The sequence below is a fragment of the Scyliorhinus torazame genome, chromosome 2 (assembly GCF_047496885.1).
Source record: "Scyliorhinus torazame isolate Kashiwa2021f chromosome 2, sScyTor2.1, whole genome shotgun sequence".
Taxonomy (NCBI): Eukaryota; Metazoa; Chordata; class Chondrichthyes; order Carcharhiniformes; family Scyliorhinidae; genus Scyliorhinus; species Scyliorhinus torazame.
Genome location: NC_092708.1, coordinates 328,589,555 through 328,613,255, shown reverse-complemented (window position 1 = coordinate 328,613,255; position 23,701 = coordinate 328,589,555). Strand labels below are relative to the sequence as shown.

The 23,701-nt window shown below is 46.2% G+C and overlaps 1 protein-coding gene across 1 annotated transcript in view; it reads right to left on the bottom strand.

Moving 5' to 3' along the window:
• Nucleotides 1-23,701, bottom strand: part of pygl (phosphorylase, glycogen, liver) — a 291,143-nt gene that overhangs the window by 28,278 nt on the left and 239,164 nt on the right. Inside the window, exon 18 of the mRNA XM_072489775.1 lies at nt 10,946-11,080. Coding sequence (XP_072345876.1) covers nt 10,946-11,080 — 135 coding nt within the window. The remainder of the gene's footprint in view (nt 1-10,945; nt 11,081-23,701) is intronic.

Genomic DNA, 23,701 nt, shown 5'->3' with positions numbered 1-23,701 from the left:
TCGACAAAGAAAATCATAAGTGTTACTCCAGCGATCGCTACCAGATAGGTGCTCCTGACTATCGACTTGTACCAGCCTTTGAATCCCGCAGGCTCAGAACCAATTCGAAAGACCATTCGTTTCCCTGACCTGGTGGGCCATTTCCGAAGTTAAGTATTGGCCTTTAGTGGTAGGTAGTAGTCTAGAAGTAGGATTATTGTACAAGTATTAATTGCTGTATATAATAAATGAGCGTTAATTTAACTCTTACTAAGCGGTGTGATGCATTATTAATCATTACTTGGACTTGAACCACGTGGCGGTATCAGAAAGATACTTGGCGACTCATGAGCAAAGGTGACAGAATAAGAATAAAGTAAACTAAGGCTAAAACGAGTAACATTGTCCTAAAACTTACCTCGTACTCCTAAATCAGGAATACAGTGAATTCCAGGACTAAATCCTGGTGGACGGGAGCTCAGCGGTTTTTAAAATGTTGGCTTTCTGATGGCTAGCAAAGCTGCAAATTTAGATATCAGGCTGTTCAACTCTTTTTAGTTTAGTCTGGTGCAGCTACAAAAAAGTCCTTCCTCCCATTGGAATTGGTATGGCAGTTTTGTCAAACCCGCACAGGTGAACTCCAAAACATGTGGAATTTACTGACAGTGGGAAATCCGATCAAGTCAGCACTGGGAACAGTCAACAGATAGAAGTTTAGCCAAGTCCTAATTTAATTTTTTTTTTTCGAGTACCCAGTATTTTTTTTTCAATTAAGGGGCAATTTAGCATGACCAATCCACCAACATTGCACATTTTTTTGGATTGTGGGGGTGAGACCCATGCAGACACGGGGAGAATATGCAAACTCCATACAGTGTCCTGGGCCGGGATCGAACCCGGGGCCTTGGCGCCGTGAGGTAGCAGTGTTAACCACTGCACCGCCGTGCCGCCCCCAACCCTGTCCTAATTCTAGTGCTGCTGCAGCTACTAGGAATTTCGGGGCTCTGTTGTCTAAATAGAATCCAAAACAACTTTTTAATTGAGGTTTCAGTTATAATTAGTGTTATGCCTTTAACCTGTGTTATGGGCGAGGCGTTTTCAGAACCCCAAAATGTATCATGGATTTCAACCAACCTCTCCCTTTAATGGATTGTTGCTTTTGAAGCACGAGGCTTGTTCTCCAGGTGTGATATTACAATTATGGACACGTGGGTTTTTAAACACAAAACAATGTTTATTCCATGAACTCAACTTAACCTCTTAAATAAACATTGGATCTCTTAACACCCCTTACTTCAAAGATAACCCCGAAAATATTACAACACTAAATAATCCTTCAGTTATCCCTTTCAACATCCATGAGACTTAACACCTTTAAACAGAAACACATCAGGTTAAAGACTTTACTATTATGAGTTTAAAATCACCCAAATGATCCAGAGATAGTCTTTCATGGCAGAGATCACAGCAGATCCAGCTCACTGCAAAACACAGACACACACCCAAGCTCTTTTCAAGCTGAAACTTCAAAATGGCTGAACTGAGCTCAGCTCTATCCACTCTCTGACATCACTGTTTTCTTAAAGGTACATTAATTAAACATCCATTTCTTAAAGGTACTCTCACATGACACCTCCCCCCAAGAAAAAAAAATAAACCATCAACTTCAAGACGGTTTCATTTTTCACTTTTGCACCATCGACTAAGAAATGCACACAGTAAAAATACTTTTTCGTTTCACAAAAAAATAAACCACGCAAACAGGCATAATAATATAGTCCATTTTTCTTTGTTCTTCTTCCTCCAACCGAAATCCTTCTCGATAAAGTCTCTTTGCACTAGAAGGTCTCTGCACGATCCATCCATTCCTCTACGCCTCGGCATTTCTCTTTAGATTCAGATACTTTAGTTCAATCTGACCACAGAGTCCCTTGCAATTCTCCAATACAGGAGCATTGGTTACCACAGCTTTCGGGCAGTCAAATGCCGGTTGAAAGTCCGCTGTCCATTGACATTTTTTACGTTTCTTTAGCAAGTCCATCAGTGGAGTAATCACACTACAAAACCTTTGCACAAATGTTCGATCAAATCCACTCATGCTAAGAAATCGCATTATTTCCCTTCGTCTTAAGGGTATCGGAAATTCCACGAGGTAAGTGATTCGGGCTTCTCCAAATTCACTTTTGGCTAGGTTCATCACCAAACCCGCCTCCTGAAGTCGATCGAAGAATTCCATACGATGTTTTAAATGTTCTTTCCATGTCTGGAAGTTGGAAATAAAAGCAGATTACCCCACTTTCTCAATGCAATCCTTCAAATGTGGGATAGGGGTAAGAGTCCGTTCTTGTAACTGCATTCACTGTTCTATAGCCCACACACAACCGTTGGGTGCCGTCTGATTTAGGTACCATCACTATGGGTGAGCTCCATTGGCTGCAACCCACTTCAAGTATGCCATTTTTAAGCATACTCTCAATCTCTTTGTTAACCTGTGCCAATTTTAAAGGGTTAAGTCTATATGGATGTTGTTTGATAGTAACAGCATTTCCCACATCTACATCATGTATAGCCATTTTAGTACTTCCCAATTTATCTTTACAAACTTGCCCATGTAATATCAATAACTCTTTCAGGTCAGTTTGTTTTTCCTCTGGAAGGTAACTTAACAATTCATCCCAATTTTTAAGAACATCCTCATTTTCCAATTTAATTTGAGGTATGTCAAATTCACAGTCATCTGGATTTGGTTCGTCACTTTGAGTTAGAATCATTAAAACCTCCTTTTTCTCTCCTTCCCTTTCAAAGTACCTTTTAAGCATATTCACATGACACACTCGGTGAGTCTTCCTTCTATCTGGTGTTTTTACCACATAATTCACCTCACTTAATTTCCTTTCAATCTGATACGGTCCACAAAACCTCGCTTTTAAAGGCTCCCCTACCACTGGTAACAACACTAAAACTTTATCCCCACTGGCATAACTACGAACTTTGGATTTCTTGTCCGCTACCCGTTTCATCACATTTTGTGCAACTTTCAAATGTTGTCTAGCCAATTCACCTGCTCTATTTAATCGTTCCCTAAAATTTGACACTTAATCCAACAGTGTAATTTCCGATTTCTCACTCACCAATTTTTCCTTAATCAATTTAAGTGGTCCTCTTAACTCATGACCAAAAATTAATTCAATAGGACTAAATTTGGTTGACTCATTCGGTGCATCCCTAATTGCAAACAATACGAATGGGATTCATTTATCCCAATCCTCTGGATAATATTGACAATACGCCCTCAACATTGCGTTTAATGTCTGATGCCACCTTTCTAACGCTCCCTGCGATTCTGGATGGTACGCAGTTGATTTAAATTGTTTTATTCCGAAGCTATCCATAACTTCTTTGAATAACCTTGAGGTAAAATTTGATCCTTGATCTGATTGTATTTCTGTGGGTCGTCCATATCTAGTAAAGAATTTAAGTAACTCTTCCATAATCCTTTTAGCTGTAATATTACGTACTGGAATGGCCTCTGGAAGCCTAGTAGACACATCCGTTATAGTCAAAAGATATTGATTCACACTTTTTGTTTTAGGAAGCAGGCCTACAGAATCAATTAGGACCCTCGTAAAAGGTTCCTCAAATGCTGGAATCGGTATTAAGGGCGCTGGTTTTATCACTGCTTGAGGTTTCCCTATCACTTGACATGTGTGACATGATTGACAAAATTTAACTACATCTTTATGTAGTCCAGGCCAATAAAAATGTTTCTGGATTTTAGCTTGAGTTTTCCTTATTCCCAAATGACCTCCCACTGGTACCTCATGTGCAACTCGCAACACCTCCTTTCTATATCCTACCGGCAATACTACTTGATGAACTTCTGCCTACTTTTCATCCGCCTGCATATGTATAGGTCTCCATTTTCTCATCAAGACATCACTTTTACGGTAATAACACTTTGGTAGACTCTCAGATTCCTCTGCCCTATATGCTTTCTGATATATCCGTTTTATTTCTACACTTTCTGTTGTAACTCCGCCAATTTTCCTGAACTAAAAATATCCGCCTCATCCTCCACCTGTTCTTGTTCTTTTTCAACCATCTGATCAGAAATCGTTTCTGATAATTGCACTTCAACTTCACTCTTTGATTTCTCCTCTTGTCTTAACCTGTGACTTTGCGACCTTGTTACTACACAATCTGGAAAAATCCCAGGATATTCGTCCTTCAACCCTTCAGTTGTCTTATTTTCCACTGGCTTATCAACCACAGTAGGCATCACTTCGACCTGCGATCCAGCTATATCATTACCCAAGATAAACTGTATTCCTGGACAAGATAGTTTATCTATTATTCCTACTACCATTTCACCACTTTTCACTGGACTTTCCAACTTTACCTTATATAATGGAATGCTACTCCTCTCACCCTGAATTCCACATATCACCACCTTTTCTGGCAACATTCTTCCCAAACTACATAATTCCTCATCTCTTACCATTAAAGATTGACTAGCCCCTGTATCTCTTAAAATTGTGACTTCTTTACCTGCTCCTCCTGATACACATGAGTAAACTTTACCCACACAAGTAAATTCTTTCAAGACATCTGGCACCTTCTTAACAATTACTTCTTGAACAGGCTGCACAATCGTTTGCACCTCCTTCGTTTCCCTTGGACTTTCCTTTACCACTCTAACAAATTCCACTGTCTTATCCTGTTTTACCACATCAGCCTTTCCAGTGCTTTTCTTCAACCACCAACACTGACTTTACATGGCCTAGTTTATTACAGTGAAAACATTTGAAACTATTCATTTCTTTTCCACCCTCCTGGATTTATTTTTTAATCTGAGGTACACTCTCTTTATTGTCTCCCACCAGATCACCTTTACCTTTACCACTTGAGTATTTCTCATGTCCCCAGTTTCTATCCCTCACCGGCTGAAACTGATGTCGGAAACCAATCTTTGATTTATGAACTAATTCATAATCATCTGCCATTTCCGCTGCTAATCTCGCAGTTTTAACCCTCTGTCCTTCCACATGAGTCTCACTACATCAGGAATTGAATTTTTAAACTCCTCCACAAGTATAATTTCTCTGAGAGCTTCATACGTTTGGTCTATTTTCAAAGCCCTTATCCACCTCTCAAAATTATTCTGTTTGAGCCTCTCAAACTCCATGTATGTTTGACCAAATTCTTTCCTTCAATTTCTAAACCTTTGCCTGCAAGCTTCAGGCACTAGCTCATATGCACTTAAGATGGATTTCTTCACCTCCTCATATGTTCCAGATACCTCCTCCGGTAGTGATGCAAACACTTCACTAGCCCTACCTACCAGCTTTGCTTGAATCAGTAATACCCATGTCCTGTGGCCATTGCATTTGTTTAGCTACCTTCTCAAATGAAATGAAAAAGGTGTCTACCTCCTTCTCGTCAGACCTTGGCAATGCTTGGACATATTTAAATAGATCCCCACCACGTCTTTGACTATGACGCTCTGTCTCATTATCCTCATCCATCTCCTCCAACTGTACATGTCCCTTTGAGTCCGCCAATTTTAACTGATTTTCATGTTTCAGAGCCATTTTCCGAAGCTCAAACTCTCTCTCTTTTTCCCTTTCCTCTCTATCTCTTTGTTTCTTTCTTCTCTCTCCTTTTCTTTTTCCTCTCTATTTCTATCTCTTTCTTTTTCGTTCATTGCATATTCAAGCCGCTTTAATTCTTTTTCATGTTCAAATTGCTTAATCTGCAACTGGAGCTTTGCCATATCTAATGAGTCAGAATGTATCACAGGCAAACGTAAATGCGCAGATACCGCGTTAAGTACCTCATTTTTCGTATTTTGCTAGGCAGTGTTAACTGCAATGCGTTTGCCAAACCTAACAGTCTGTCTTTACTCTCTGTCCATAAGGTATCACGTGTCACCGTGTCCAACCCCAAAAACTTCTGAGCCTCCGAAAGAGCCATTGTTCACAACACTCTCCCCACGTAAACTAAAATTCCACACCAGAAAAGCAACAATCCTTCACTGTCTTTAAGTTCACAAAAGCCAATCCAATAGATAGACTTTTATACCGGACGAGCCCCCAATTGTTATGGGCGAGGCGTCTTCAGAACCCCAAAATGTATCATGGAGTTCAACCAACCTCTCCCTTTAATAGATTGTTGCTTTTGAAGCACGCGGCTTGTTCTCCAGGTGCGATATTACAATTATGGCCACGTGGGTTTTTAAACACAAAACAATGTTAAACACAAACACAATCCATTAGCAGGGGAGACTAGGACCCGGGGGCACAGCCTTAGAATAAAAGGGAGTCACTTTAGAACAGAGATGAGGAGAAATTTCTTCAGCCAGAGAGTGGTGGGTCTGTGGAATTCATTGCCACAGAGGGCGGTCGAGGCCGGGACGTTGAGTGTCTTTAAGACAGAAGTTGATAAATTCTTGATTTCTCGAGGAATTAAGGGCTATGGAGAGAGAGCGGGTAAATGGAGTTGAAATCAGCCATGATTGAATGGCGGAGTGGACTCGATGGGCCGAATGGCCTTACTTCCGCTCCTATGTCTTATGGTCTTCTGGTAATGTTTATTCCATGGACTCAACTTAACATCTTAAATAAACATTGGATCTCTTAACACCCCTTAATTCAAAGATAATCCCGAAAATATTACAACACTAAATAATCCTTTAGTTATCCCTTTCAACATCAATGAGACTTAACACCTTTAAACAGAAACACATCAGGTTAAAGACTTTACTATTATGAGTTTAAATCACCCAAATGATCCAGAGATAGTCTTTCATGGCAGAGATCACATCAGATCCAGCTCACTGCAAAACACAGACACACACCCAAGCTCTTTTTCAAACTGAAACTTCAAAATGGCTGAACTGAGCTCAGCTCCACCCACTCTCTGACATCACTGTTTTCTTAAAGGTACACTGCTTAAACATCCATTTCTTAAAGGTACTCTCACATGGCACCTGTCATTAATTATAATCAATTTTCAGAAAACTTTAAGATAGTGAGTATGCTATAAATTATCCACAAAGTAATGCTTTACTCAGTTTCAGGCTGTGACACAATCTTGGGTGTCATATGTTAGGATCATAGAATGATACTGCACAGAAGGCCATTCGGGTCATTGTGCATGTGCTGGCTCTTTGGTAGTGCTGCCCAATTAAACCCACTAACCTTTTATCTCATAGCTCTTGTAAAATGCTTTTCTTCAAGCATTTATCCAATTCTCTTTTGAATGTTAATATTGAAACCATTTCTATCGCTCTTTTAGGGAGGGCTGACTATGGTCTTAAATCCCAGTGTCAGCAAATAATGCATATTTTGGAGTTCTTTGATGCTGTTTCCAGATCACAAGTTGTCCCTTGTTGCTTTCACTTTTAAAAAAAAATTTAGAGTACCCAATTCATTTTTTCCAATTAAAGGGCAATTTAGCATGGCCAATCCACCTAGCTTGCACATTTTTGGGTTGTGGGGGCAAAACCCACTCAAACACGAAGAGAATGTGCAAACTCCACACGGACAGTGACCCAGAGCCGGGATTGAACCTGGGACCTCGGCGCCGTGAGGCCGCAGTGCTAACCCACTGCGTCACCGTGCTGCCCTGTTGCTTTCACTTTTGTCATTCACCTGAAATCTGTGTCCTTTGGTTACTGACTGAAGGAAACCAACTATTTCTCATAGGTAAAAAGGCTAATTCATGATCCTTTGATTATAGATTTAAAAAGCTCAGTTGAAAAGTCATTTTAAAATTGATTCCATCATGACACTGCAAATCAGTGCAAATTTAACATCAGTTTACAAAATACATAGCTTGCAGAAAGAAGTCAAGGCAAAACACAGCATTTGCAACAGTTTGCAAACGAAAAGCATCAGCAACATTTGTTTCAAATCTGGCTAACACTAGAATCCATATGAACACTTCTTTTGTCATATATGGATTATCCTTGGTCCAAAAGAAGTGTTTGACCATTATTCAAGAACGTGCTTTGTATAACCCACATGCCAGCCCTCGATAAGAACAGATTTTGCATACCAATGCCCACTAAAGAATTTACAGAAGCAACATGGCTGATAATTCTAAACTAATGTTGCATTTGGAAGACTGACAACCTAATTATCAAATCAAACGTAATGAAGACTCATCCAAACCAATCAGCATGTTACAGGGGCAGGAATAGGTTGACTTAGACGCATAACAAATTCCTTAAAAGTAGTGGTGTTAAGCTATTATTCTATTCTATTCATGAATCATCTTCTACTTTTTGCCTAGAAGCTATCTACTATCTTCGTTTCATATTTTCATATTTTCCATTCTACTTCTAACCTGCGCAGCTGTTTGCTTCGAGCAAAGAAACCATTACTGTATTTTGAATTCCAAGTCGTTTGTAAATTACTAAGTATAATCATCTCAAGTAAAGCCTTCTGCGGGGACCTGAATTGAGAACATTTTGATTTTGTAGATCAATAGATACCAATAAAAATTCATTTTGCATCCGAGAAGTCTAGTGCAAATTTCTGCCTAGTTAAGTGTATAGGTAAATGCATTAACACAAAGGCAGTCTTCATCACTGACCATCTTCTTCTTATTTACTCTGGGGTGGATTCTCCATTGCTCAACACTAGTGTCGTGATTCCTGATTGGATAGAGAACGGAGCATCGAGGAAAAAACAAATTTGGCGTCTGCTGTGATGCTTCAGTGCACTACCTGCCCTGTGCTGGCAGGAAGATGCAAATCGGTTATTTGTGTCCATTTACATTTCATTACCGGGCTGGAAGTCTGAGTCTCCACTCCCATGTTATGCACCAACACCCCCCCCACCCCCCCCACCCCCAAGCGGGAAATCCTCCAGGTGGGCTTTGGTGCAAGCTTGCACAAGCGTGGCCCTGATGCGGTGGACATCGGGGTGGGACAAAGGAGTCAGTGCATAACTGAGGTGCCCCCCCAAAGTCCATCGGAAGGCCCCCATCCCCCCAAATGCAAATCATGGTCCCTCCCCTGACAAGTAGTGGCATCCTCTCCACCACCACGGGAATAATGGACCACCCCTCCACAGCACACATGCATGAGGATGACCCGGCCCCCCACACAGAGACCCCCAACAGAGATGCCCACCAGAACCTCCACACAGATACCCCCAGAGACCATCATTAGTCCCCCCTGCTGAAATCTGAAGAGCTGTCCAGGCAGTAGAATGAAAAATCACTGCATTTTCATTTACTCTTCCCTAACATCTGCTGCCTCAGACTATAGTGTTTAAAGCAGCAGCTGTTACAAGTGTTACTTTCTTCCTCGAAAGTCAAGTACATTTTAAAGGGCTTCAAATCCCTTGACAATCTTTGAAATGCACATTTTCCATGCAATTTCACACAGCAATACATTGCATTAGCCAGTGATTGACAATTTATTATTCCAGAGACAGTTTGGCGGATTGTCGATCTATCTTTCCCTTCACGCTGGAGTGCACCTCAAGTACCCTGCTTTGATGCTCACCACAATGTTTATAAACACTCTTGCTATGATTGACAGTTCCTCACCACAGCAAAAGCAGCTAAGTTCTTTCACTTAAGCACAACAACCTCATATGGGCACATGGTGTTTCAAATCAAAGGCCCAGGGTAGTTCAGGTTTCCACATGTGCACAATGTGAAATACAGAAGAAACAAAACTATAATAGACCCCACTCTCCACAGCAGAGACTTTTATACATGCCAATTTCTATTTCCAAGGTCGGTCCAGTTGGAACTCGACCCATTGGAAGACAATTGTCGCAGAAGACTTCAACACTGTGATTGTTTTATTAATGAGAAAATAAACAAATAGAACTATGAGAACTGGTGGGACAATAATAATATTCTTTATTGTCACAAGTAGGCATACATTTGACGAATGTGATATAAAATAATTGTTTTAGAGATATTAGTTACTGTAATGTAGAGATAGGCCAGTCTCACTTTGGTGAGTTCACAGACAAAGGATTTCAGAACGCATGGCAAAGCAAGGAGGAGGTGTGTCCAGCTACGGAGGGGAAAAGGATGCTGGGTAATAGGGGGCCAGAAGAAGGGATTGGAAGTGAGCCAATTAGGATGTATGGCCAGGTCAGGAGGGGTATAGGATGACCTATGGGAATCGTGTATGTGAAACTTGATGCCATTTGATTGTATCAGTAGAGACTTCTTTGTTCTACAGACTCACTCGATTCCGGGAGTGCAGAAGACAGGATGTGTTCTGTACTACTGTGAGTTGAGACAGACTTGCAAGTCAAATAAAATAACTAATGCTGTACCTGCAAATCCATCTCAACTTTTATTGAGGCCAGACTGACGGGTAAAGAAATTTATGTTTTGTCACATTAACACTGCAATGAAGTTACTGTGAAAAGCCCCTAGTCGCCACATTCCAGCACCTGTTCGGGTACACAGAGGGAGAATTCAGTACAGCCAAATTACCTAACAGCACATCTTTTGGAACTTGTGGGAGGAAACCGGAGGAAACCCACGCAGACACAGGGAGAACGTGCAGACTCCATACAGACAGAGATCCAAGCCGGGAATTGAACCTGGGACTCGAGCTGTGAAGCAACAGTGCTACCCACTGAGCTACCGTGCCGCCCTTTTACCGTGCGCAATAATTGCACCGCAGAGCTGGAGCTGATAGCAGGCAAAAGTCATCGGTGAGGACTGGAATAAACACTACAAGTCCAGAATAAATTAGAAATATGGACAGATAAGGTGCCAACACGAGAAAGTTTCAGGGCTTGGTGGAAGAGAATCATGAAGCTGAATGTAATTTTCTCCAAACCATGTTCGGAAAGGAGAAGGGGAAAAGCTGCTAGAACTGGGAATGAGTAAGAGAGGTTACAGGGTAGATCAAATTGAGTTTTCATTTTTTGGAGAACCAGACAGGAAAGAGATGGCATTGAAGATGTATAAAAGGAAATACCTGTCATGGTGAAAAAGCATATTTAGAATATCTCTGAAAAGTTCAGGTTGGTTTGGAGAAAAATATCCATCTGCGATCTGATCAACCACCCCTTTCAATTCTGGAAAATTTTCATAATATTGTGAAGCATTGTATCTGAAAAATATCAACATAAATTAGCAACAGATATTTAAACACACTTTAAGATTGCTGAAATAACAATTTCATAAACAACAATAGATACTTAGCACAGACAATACTGGACAATCTCAGCAGGTCTGACAGCATCTGTGGAGAGAAAAGGGAACTAACAAAGAACAAACAACAATACAGCACAGGAACAGGCCCTTCGGCCCTCCAAGCCTGTACTGGTCATGACACCAACCATTTGCCAAAACACTCAACACACCTTGTGCCGTATCCCTCTATACCAATCCTATCCATGTGTGTCTCGAGATGCCTTTTGAATGCCGTTAATGTATCTGCTTCCACAACCTCCCCTGGGAACGCGTTCCAGGCACTCACCACCCTCTGCGTAAAAAGCCTGTCTCGCACATCTCCTCTAAACTTTTCCCCATGGACCTTAAACGTATGCCCCCTGGTGACTGATCCCTCTACCCTGTGAAAGAGTGCCTGGCCATCCACTCTATCCATGTCCCTTATAAACTTGCAGACCTCTATCAGGTCACCCCTCAACCTAATGAAAACAGTCCGAGTCTATTCAGCCTCTCCACAAAGCTTACACCCTCCAGGCCAGGCAACATCCTGGTAAACCTCCTCTGCACGCTCTCCAAAGCCTCCACATCCACTGGTACTGTGGTGACCAGAATTGTGCGCAATATTCCAAGTGTGGCTTTACCAAGGTTCTATACAATCGTAGCATGACTTGCCAGTTTTTATACTCGATGCCTGTTCAACGTTTTGAGTCTGGATGACTGTCTAAGATATTTAACAGACCTTTTATTATAAATTGTTTTGGGAAGAAAATCACATTTCTTCTATTTACCAATTAACTTTTTTTTTAAAACAAACATTTTATTAAGGCATTTATGGTTTTATAACAACAAAAAATACAAATACAAATGTAAACATAATTCGGTGCGTGACCCCCCCCCCCCCCCACCAACAACCAAAACCTGCCATCATAACTTATTCACACCATTCCCATGACCTTTCATCGCCTCTAGCTGATCCCGCCTAATTTGAACTGAACTAAACTAAACTAACACCCCCCCCTTATTGTATCTATTAACAGTTTAGTTTTCTCCGAAGAAGTCGATAAATGGCTGCCACCTCCGGATGAACCCTAACATTGATTCTCTCAGGGCGAACTTAATTTTCTCAAGCCTGAGAATCCCAGCCATATCGCTAACCCATACCCCTGATTTTGGGGGCTCGAGTCCCTCCACGCTAATAGGATCCGTCTCCAAGCTACCAAGGAGACAAAAGCCAAAATGTTGGGCTCTCTCGCCCCCTGGACTCCCGGGTCTTCCGACACTCCAAAGATCACCACCTCTGGACTCGGCGCCACCCTCGTTTTTAGCACCGTGGACATGACCTCGGCAAATGCCTGCCAGAATCCCCGAAGCTTCGGTCATGCCCAAAACATGTGGACATGATTTGCGGGCCGTCCTGCACACCTCACACACCTGTCCTCTACCCCAAAAAACTTGCTCATCCGGGCCACCGTCATGTGTGCCCGATGAACCACTTTGAATTGTATCAGGCTGAACCTTGCACATGATGAGGAAGTGTTGACTCGACTCAGTGCATCCTCCCACAGACCTGCCTCTAGCTCCTTACCTAGCTCATCTTCCCACTTGCGCTTTACCTCCCCTATCTGGGTTCCCTCCCACTCCATGAGTTCTTTATAAATTTCTGAGACCTTTCCTTCCCCCACTCCCATTTTTGAAACTACCTTGTTTGTGTCCCCTGTGGCGGTAGAAGCGGAAAGGTCAAAACCTGCCTACGCAAGCTAAATCGCTGGCTTTGAAAGCAGACCAAGACAGGCCAGCAGCACGGTTCAATTCCCGTAACAGCCTCCCCGAACAGGCGCCAGAATGTGGCGACTAGGGGCTTTTCACAGTAACTTAATTGAAGCCTACTTGTGACAATAAGCTATTTTCATTTCATTTCATTTTCACCTGCAGATAGCGAAACCCATTCCCAACCGGCAATTCAAACTTCTCCAGATCCTCCAAACAAGGAAAGCTCCCATCAATAAACAGATCTCTCAGTCTCTCAATGCCTGCTCTCTGCCACCTCCGAGACTCCCCAGCCAACCTCCCCGGGTTGAACCGGTGATTGTCGCAAATTGGAGCCCCCATCAACGCTCCCTCCACTCCCAGATGCTTCCGCCACAGTCCCCAAACTCTCAGAGCCGCCACCACCACCGGGCTGGAGAGAACCAGGCACATGAGAACGGCAGAGGTGCCGTTATCAGTGCTCCTAAACCTGTGCCCCTACATGATGCCGCCTCGATCCGCTCCCACACCGACCCCTCCCCCACGGAGGTTTTACCCGCCCATACAAACCCTGAAATCATCGCATTAACCCGCTTAAAAAGCAAGGGCAGCACGGTGGCGCAGTGGGTTAGCCCTGCTGCCTCATGGCGCCGAGGTCCCAGGTTCGATCCCGGCTCGGGGTCACTGTCCGTGTGGAGTTTGCACATTCTCCCCGTGTTTGCGTGGTTTTCGCCCCACAACCCAAAAGATGTGCAGGGTGGGTGGATTGACCAGTCTAAATTGCCCCTTATTTGGAAAAAATGAATTGGGTATTCTAAATTTATTTTAATAAAAGGCCTTTGGTATAAGAATAGGAAGACACTGGAAAACAAACAAAAATCTCGGGAAAACCGTCATTTTTACGGTCTGTACCCTCCCCGCCAGTGACAACGGGAGCAAGTCCCACCTCCGAAAGTCCTCCTTCATTTGCTTAACTAACCGGGCCAGATGTAGCTGCTCTCATCCCCGTGCCACCAGGATTCCCAAGTATCCAAAACTCCCTCCCACCACTTTAAACGGCAACCCCCCCCAGTCTCCTCTCCTGCCCCCTCACCTGGATCACAAAACCCTCACTTTTCCCCATATTCAATTTATATCCCGAGAACCGGTCAAATTCCTCGAAGATCCGCATAATCTCTCCCTTCCCCCCCTAACAGGTCAGAAATATACAGGAGTAGGTCATCCGCATACAACGTGACCCTGTGCTCCCCCCCACTGTAGTCTAAAATAGTCCGAACTCAACTGGTTCGTCCACACACTCGCCACCGGCGCCTGGTACAGCAACCGGACCCAATCTACGAAGCCCTGCCCAAACACAAACCGCCCCATGGACCTCCCACAAATACTCCCACTCCACCCGGTTGAAGGACTTCTCCGTGTCCATAGCGACCACTATCTCCACCTCCCTCCCTTCGGAGGGCATCACGATGACATTCAAGAGCCTCCTGACATTGGCCATTAACTGTCTGCCTTTGACAAATCCCATCTGGTCCTCCCCTATCACCCCCGATACACAATCCTCTATTCTCGAGGCCAGCAATTTGGCGACAACATTGAGTAGGGAGATTGGTCTGTATGACCAGCATTGTTCTGGGTCCTTCTCCCGCTTCAAGATCAGCGAGATCGAAGCCTGTGACATTGTTGGGGGAAGAACACCCTTTCCCTTGTCTCATTAAATGCCCTCACCAGCAACGGACCCAGCACCCCAGAAAATATTTTATAAAATTCCACTGGTGACCATCTGGTCCCACTGCCCTGCCCGACTGCATGGCCTCCAATCCCTCTACTACTTCCACAATCCCTATCGGGACACCCAGCCCCTCCACCAACCCTTCCTCTACCTTCGGACACTCCAAACCCTCCAAGAATTGCCTCATCCCCTCCACCCCAGCTGGTCTGACTCATACAACCGACTAAAAAATCCCCTGAACACCCCATTCACCCCCGCTGGGTCCAGGACCGTATTACTCCCCTCTATCCTTCACTCTTCCTATCTCCCTGGACACCACCCTTTTTCTGAGCTGGTGTGCTAGCATCCTACTGGCCTTCTCCCCATACTCATATATCGCCCCTCTTGCCTTCTGCAACTGCCCCACCGCCTTCCCTGTGGCTATCAGCCGAAACTCCATCTGCAGCTTCTGCCGCTCCTTCAACAGTCCTGCCTCCGGGGCTTCCGAGTATCTTCTATCCACCTGGAGTATCTCCCTAACCAGTCTCTCCATCTCTGCCCACTCCACCTTCTCTCTATGAGCCCCTTTCAAAATCAGCTCCCTCTAACTACTGCCTTCAGCGCCTCTCATACTGTTGCCGCCAAAACCTCCCGTGTCATTTATCGCCAAATAATTCTGGATGGCCTCCCTCACCCGTCCGCACACTCCCTCATCCGCTAACAGTACTACATCCAATCTCCATTGCGGGCGTTGGCCCCCCCTCCTTGCTCACCCGTAAATCCACCCAGTGTGGGGCATGGTCCGACACAACAATCGCCGAATACTCGGCATCCACCACCCCCACCAGCAAGGTCCTATCCAAAACGGAAAAATCAATACGGGAGTACACTTTGTGTACATGGGAGAAAAAAGAAAATTCCTTTGCCCTTGGTTGACTGAACCTCCACAGATCTACCCCTCCCATCTGTTCCATAAACCCCTTTAGCTCCTTCGCCGCGGCCTGCACCCTCCCTGTCCTCAAACTCGACCGATCAAGCCTCGGGTCTATAACCGTATTAAAGTCCCCGCTGATCAGCCTATGTGAATCCAGGTCCGGAATCCTCCCCAGCACCCGCCTCATAAACTCCACGTCGTCCCAGTTTGGTGCATAGATATTCACTAATACCACCGGCATCCCGTCCAGTTGCCCACTCACCATAAAGTACCTACCCCCCAAATCCGCCACTATGCTCCCTACTTCGAATGACACCCGCTTATTGATCAAGATCGCTACCCCCTAATTTTAGAGTCCAGCCCCGAATGAAATATCTGCTCGACCCACCCCTTCCTCAGCCTAGTCTGCTCCACTACACTCAGGTGTGTCTCCTGTAGCATTGTCATGTCCGCCTTCAAACTCTTCAAATGCGCGAATATGCGAGCCCTCTTGACCGGCCCATTCAGCCCTCTCATGTGATCAGCCTATTCGGGGGGGCAACCCGCACCCCCCTGCTGATCAACCATTACCCTTCTTAGGCCAGCCTCCAGCCCATGCCTACTCAGGCCCGCCCTCGGGTGCCCACCATCATAGAGTTCCAATTTGTCTTCATGCGCCACTTCCTCCCGTCGGCAGATCAATACCCCCCTCCCTCCCCCTCTCCACCCAATTACAAAATAACCATCCCAAACCCCCTCAACAAATTGATCACCTACTCGCCCCCCCACTGCACTTCCTCTAGCCCGCCCAGCTAGCAAGGTAGCCCCCTCTCATGGCATCAATGACCCCCCACTGATCACCCTCCCCCCCCATTCACACATGTATATGCAAACATTACAATCCCCAACAAACACAAAGAAGAAAATTCCATCCACCATCCCCCATTAAGAAAAAAGTTAACCCGCATACAAAACTGAACCACGGCCCAAAACCTAGTACAAAGCAACATATACAAAACCCCAAAAGATAAAGAAATTTAGCAGCATAATAACACAGCTACTCGCCTCGACGTTCAATGTCATCACTCACTTGCCAGTCCCCTGTCCTTAACAAGGTTCATTGCCTCACCTGGCGATCCAAAATAAAGTTCCTGGCCCTCATAAGTGACCCACAAACGCGCTGGGTACAGCATGCCGAATTTCATCCCCTTTTAAAGAGGGCCGATTTCATCTTATTGAAACTCACCCTTCTTTTGGCCAGATTCGCACCCAAGTCCTGGTAAATACGCAGCCTTCCCATATGCAGCTCCTCGTCTGCCTGGCCCACCTCAAGATCTGTTCCTTGTTCAGGAACCGGTGCAATCGTACCACTATCGCCCTCGGCAGCTCATTCCTCAGCGGTTTCCTCATAAGCAAAAGGAGGCCAACGATCCTCAGGTTCTGCCTGCGCGACCTGTTCTCCAAATCCACCACTTTCTCTTGCCACCTTTTCTGGTGGTCCTTCAACAGCCCAATCTCCGCCGCCATCGCAGTTAGCTGGTCATCATGCTCAGCAATCACCTCTTCCATCTTCTTAATCACCTGGCCCTGGGCTTCCAATCTCTGCTCCACCCGGTCAATCCCTGTCTTAATCGGATCCAGTATTCTTTTCTTTGCTGAGCAAAGCTCTCCTGGAGAAAGGCCACCAGTTGCTCCGTTGACCACTGGGCCGGCAGTTGCGGTCCCTGACCCTCCGCCATATTCTCTGCGTTGCAAACTCCACTCCCTTCTTTAACCAACGATCTCTCCTTTTCAGACCACTTCTGGTCCATGCCTCCATACACTGGTGGGGAATCCTACTCCTCTACCTCACCAATCTCCTGTTTTGCCGATCAAATCCCCCCTACCACGAGCGGGAGCTACCAAATAAGGGACCACTTACTCCATGGCCACCAGAAGTCCACCAATTAACTTTTGTTCCCAGATTTCGCACAGAATCTTGTGGACTTTTCAATAGTAGCCTTTTCCGATTGCTGTATTTTCTTAGCTGCCCTACCATGTATCTATAATTCTTCACATACATTTGATGTGTTGGGTGCTTTGGATCCGTGGAACACATACAGGCTACCAACACTTAAAATAGAACAACACTATTTTATTAAGCTAGAAACTGTTGAACATACTTTCACTGTGGGTTAACACGATGTTAGATTAAACTAAAGAACTATGCCTATCCTAACCAGTCTATGCACTCAGCACATAGTGAAGATCTGTGCTGTAAGCTCTGTCCTTCTGAGAGGCTGCATCCCGAATGAGCGGGAAAACCGATGCCCTCTGTCTTTATAGTGAGTGTGCTCTAACTGGTGATTGGCTGCGGTGTTGTGTGTATTGATTGGTCTTGCTGTGTGTCCATCAGTGTGTGTGTCTGCACCATAATATACTGGTGTATATTATGACATCCCCACTTTTATAAAAAAATGTATGGGTGTGGCAATAAATAATGTGTGGTGATAATGTTCCAACTACGTGTGGGGTGCGAAGACATATTTACAGGACTATGTACATGAGAACTAAGCTATTTACATGGGAAGGTGCCTGGTGCAGAGAAGCAGTACGCAACAAGAGTAACGAGATCAACACTATATACAAACCAGGGAAACGATCAAACAAAGCAACGAAACAATTCAAAGAGTCCATAAATTCGAAAAGTTCATAAATTTAGTTTCTGAGGTGGGCGACGAATTCTGGTTGACCGCCTCAAGGGTGGGTCGAGAGCCGCCGGTTCAGGAGCGGCCTGGACTGCGTCAAAGTCAGGGGGAGGCAGAGTGACAGGGAGCTCTGCATAGTCCGTGGCAGGGTCAGCAGGAGGGCGAGGTGACACTGGAGGATCACGTGGTGAGCGTGAAACGAGACGAAGCGCGCGTCGATTGTGGCGTAGAATAGAGCCATCCGGTAGACGAACCAGGAATGAGCGGCGGGCCACCTGCCGAAGGACAACAGCGGTTGCAGAACAGCCACCTCCGGAAGATGGACGTGGAAGTTATCATCTGGAGCCAGAGCAGGGAGATCAGCTGCACGGGAGTCATGAGCCGTCTTGTGCTGTGCACGAGACAGCTGCATCCGGCGAAGGACCGGAACATGATCGAGGTCTGGGACATGGATGGACGGCACCGTCGTTCTCAGGGTGCGACTCATGAGTAACTGGGCTGGCGACAAGCCAGTGGACAGTGGGGCGGAGCAGTAGGCCAGCAAGGCAAGGTAGAACGCAGGCCCAGCATCAGCAGCCTTGCATAGGAGCCATTTGACGATATGTACTCCCTTCTCTGCTTTGCTGTTGGATTGGGGATACAGGGGACTGGACGTCACATGGGCAAAATTGTACCACCTGGCAAAGTTGGACCATTCTTGGCTGGCGAAGCAGGGGCCATTGTCCGACATAACCGTGAGCGGGATGCCGTGTCGAGCAAAGGTTTCTTTACATGCACGAACGACTGCAGACGAGATGAGGTTGTGCAACCGTATCACCTCTGGGTAATTCGAAAAGTAGTCCACGATCAGGACATAGTCTCTACCCAGCACATGGAACAGGTCGATGCCCACCTTGGTCCATGGTGACGTGACCAACTCATGGGGCTGCAGTGTCTCACGTGGTTGGGCCGGCTGGAAGTGCTGACAAGTGGGGCAGTTGGGCACTGTGCTGGATATGTCCTCATTAATGCCGGGCCAGTACACTGCCTCTCAGGCTCGTCGGCGGCACTTTTCCACGCCAAGGTGGCCCTCGTGTAGTTGTTCCAGGACAAGCTGGTGCATGCTATGCGGGATGACAATGCGGTCCAGTTTTAGAAGAACCCCGTCTACTACCGCCAGATCATCTCTGACATTATAGAATTGAGGGCATTGGCCCTTGAGCCACCCATCGGTTAGGTGGCGCATGACACGCTGTAGCAAGGGGTCAGCCGCCATCTTGCGGCGAATTTGGACGAGGCGTTCATCCGAAGTAGGTAGATTGGAGGCCGTGAATGCCACATGGGCGTCAACCTGGCAGACAAATCCCGCTGGGTCACATGGAGTGTTGACTGCCCTGGAGAGAGCGTCAGCAATGATGAGGTCCTTGCCTGGGGTGTATACCAGCTGGAAGTCGTATCGCCGGAGCGTGAGAAGAATACGCTGGAGGCGAGGCGTCATGTCGTTCAAGTCTTTCTGTATTATATTGACCAGCGGGTGATGGTCGGTCTCGACGGTGAATTGAGGAAGTCCGTAGACATAATCGTGAAATTTAACACCGGTCAGAAGGCCCAGGCACTCCTTTTCTATCTGCGCGTAGTGCTGCTCCGTGGGGTCATCGCACGTGACGCATATGCAACGGGGACCCATGATGAGGCCTCATCACATTGAAGGAGCACTGTCCCAATGCCGGATTGACTGGCACGGTCGAAATTTTGGTCTCCTTTGCTGGATCAAAAAAGGCTAAGACCGGGGCCGTGGTCAGTTTTGCCTTGAGTTCCCTCCATTCACGCTCGTGGGCAGGGAGCCATTGGAAGTCTGTCGTCTTCCTGACCAGGTTTCTGAGAGCCGTGGTATGAGAGGCGAGGTTAGGGATGAATTTCCCTAAAAAATTGACCATACCCAGAAATCGGAGGACCGCCTTCTTGTCCTCTGGTGTTTTCATAGCTGTGATGGCAGCTACCTTGTCCGTATTCGGCTGCACACCCAATTGGGAGATGTGGTCCCCGGGGAACTTAAGTTCTGTCTGACCAAAAGAGCATTTGGCCCTGTTGATGCGGAGGCCATGCTCATATATACGTCTGAATACGCACTGGAGGCGACTAACATGCTCCTGCGGGGTGGTGGACCAAATGATTATGTCATCGACACAGACGCGAACACTTTCAAAACCTTCCATCATTTGTTCCATCATCCTATAGAACACTTCTGATGCAGAGATGATCCCAAACAGCATCCTGTTGTAACAATATCTTCCAAAGGGGTGTTAAACGTGCAGAGTTTCCTGCTGGATTTATCGAGCTGGATTTGCCAGAATCCTTTTGAGGCGTCGAGTTTGGTAAAGAGCTTGGCGCGAGCCATCTCACATGTGAGCTCTTCGCGCTTGGGAATTGGATAGTGCTCTCTCATAATATTGCGATTTAGATCCTTGGGATCAATGCAAATTCTCAATTCACCGAACGGCTTTTTTACACATACCATGGAACTGACCCAGTCGGTCGGTTACGTGACTTTGGAAATCACTCCTTGGTTATGGAGGTCCTGCAGCTGCTGCTTGAGGCGGTCCTGAAGGGATGCTGGGACCCTGCGAGGTGCGTGCACCACAGGCGTGGCATTCGGTTTTAATAAAATCTTGTAGGTGTACGGGAGCGTGCCAATGCCCTTGAAGACGTCGTGGTACTGGTTGATAATGGCGTTGAGCTGCGCCCTGAAGTCAGTGTCCTGAAAGGCAGACGCGTCAGCAGGAGAGAGTGAACTCTCTGAACTAGGTTCAATAGGTTACATGCCTGCGCGCCAAGCAGGGAGGCTTTCGAGGAGCCCACAATTTCAAAGGGAAGGACGGCTTTGTGTGACCTGTGCGTCACTTCAAGTTGGCATGAGCTGCTGGCAGCAATGGCATTGCCATTATAATCTAATAGCTGGCAGGCTGATGGCAGGATGGCTGGTTTGACACAAAGGCTTTGGAGGTCAGACCGCACAATGAGATTGGCGGAGGCACCGGTGTCCAGGCGGAATCGTATTTGGGACCGGTTGACCGTAAGGGTGGCACACCACTCATCGTCCGGATCGATGCTGTATACTGATAGAGGCTGGATTCTTTGCTCCGGGGACACCCTGTTTTTTGTAATGATACCGACTGGAAAAGGCGCCTTCGGGTCCTTGGTGTCAATATCGGGTAGCAGGTCCAAATCGGGCTCGGTGACCGTGGGTTGAATGGCCCGGACATTCCTGCGAGGCTGGCTGGAGCGACGAGAGTTGGCAGACTGAGTTGATCTGCATAAAACAGCATAGTGGCCAAGTTTGCCACATCGCAGGCATCTTCGGGATTTGGCAGGACATTGCCGCTTTAAGTGGGCGAAGCCATAGTTGCCGCACGTTGTAGCGTCAGTACGTTTGCTGCGCCACCGCGCATGCGGTCATACGTGGTGCGCGCATGCGCAGTACGTTCGTCGACGTCGCCGTCCCCTCGTTCGGTGCGCACAAGCGCGGGAGTCCGCGAAAAGCGCGCGAAATGGCCGCCCTCATCCAGGCTGAAGCCCTGGAGTTGGTCGATTGCTTGGACCCGTTTTGCACCGTGGGGACCTTGCCGTGCCGTTTCAGCCGCTTGGATGTGGGAATACCGACTAGTGGCGTGTTCATGTAGCACGCAGGTCTCAATGGCAATCACTAGGGTGAGCTGCTTTACCTTGAGGAGCTGCTGGCGTAGGGGGTCCGACTGAACACCAAAAACGATCTGGTCGCGTATCATGGAATCGGAGGTGGACCCATAATTAGAGGACTGCGCAAGGAATAGAGGTGGGTGAGAAAGGACTGGAAAGGTTCATCCTTACCCTGCAAACGCTGTTGGAATACATAGCGCTCGAAACTTTCATTCACCTCGATGTCACAGTGACTGTCATACTTAAGGAGGACCTTCTTGAATTTTGATTTATCTTCACCATCAGCAAAGGTGAGAGAATTGAAAATGTGGATGGCATGGTCCCCGGCCGTGGATAGGAAGAGAGCGATCTTCCTGGTGTCTGAGGCAGCTTCCCGGTCTGTGGCTTCAAGGTAGAGGTGGAAGGGTTGTTTGAATATCTTCCAGTTGGCCCCTAGGTTACCAGTGATGCGGAGCGGCAGCGGCGGGCGGACGCTGTCCATTTTGCAGGATGGCTGTATGCTGGTGGAAGGCAGATCACATGCAGGTAAGTCTAAGAAGTTCTAACATCCCTCAACTACTGGTATCATGATGTGTTGGGTGCTTTGGATCTGTGGAACACATACAGGCTACCAATACTTAAAATAGAACAACACTATTTTATTAAGCTAGAAACTGTTGAACATACTTTCACTGTGGGTTAACACGATGTTAGATTAAACTAAAGACCTATGCCTATCCTAACCAGTCTATGCACTCAGCACATGGTGATGATCTGTGCTGTAAGCTCTGTCCTTCTGAGAGGCTGCATCCCGAATGAGTGGGAAAACTGATGCCCTCTGACTTTATAGTGAGTGTGTTCTAACTGGTGATTGGCTGCGGTGTTGTGTGTTGATTGTTCGTGCTGTGTCCATCAGTCTGCACCATGATATACTGGTGTATATTATGACAAGATTGAGTGCCAATATGTCATGAATTAGTTGGATATTACTATTAGAAGGAATCCAAAAACTACAATTTTTCTAGAGCTTATCATAGAATTTACAGTGCAGAAGGAGGCCATTTGGCCCATCGAGTCTGCACCGGCACTTGGAAAGTGCACCCCATTTAAGCCCACGTCTCCACCCTATCTCCACAACCCACTAACCCCACCTAACCTTTTTGAACACTAAGGGCAATTTATCATGGCCAATCCACCTAACCTGCACGTCTTTGGACTGTGGGAGGAAACCGGAGCACCCGGAGGAAACCCACGCAGACACGGGGAGAACGTGCAGACTCCGCACAGACAGTGACCCAGCTGGGAATCGAACCTAGGACCCTGGAGCTGTGAAACAACTGTGCTAACCACTATGCTACCGTGATGCCACACTCTATCTGCCTTGATGTCAAGTGCAGCCACTCTCATCACAGCTCTTGAGTTCAGCTCGTTTGTCCATGTTTGGACCAAGGCTATAATGAGGTCAGGAGTTGAACAGCTGTGACAGAACCCAAACTGACCATCAGTGAGCAGGTTATTGATGAGTAAATGCCGCTTGATAGTTATGTTAAGAACACTTTCCATCACTTTGCTAATGATAGGGAGTTGATTGATAATTGACAAGGTTGGATTTGTCCTGTTTCTTGTGGGCAAAACATTTCTGTGCAATTTTCACAGTGCCAAATAGATGCCAGTGTTGTAAATGTACAGGGACAGCTTGGCTAGGGGTGCAGCTAGTTCTGAAGCACACGTCTTCAGTGCTATTGCCAGCAAGTTGCCAGGACCCATAGCCTTTGTTGTAGCCAGTGCCTTCAGCAATTTCTTGATGTCACGTGGAGTGAATCGAATTGACAGAATCAGTGATGTTGAGGA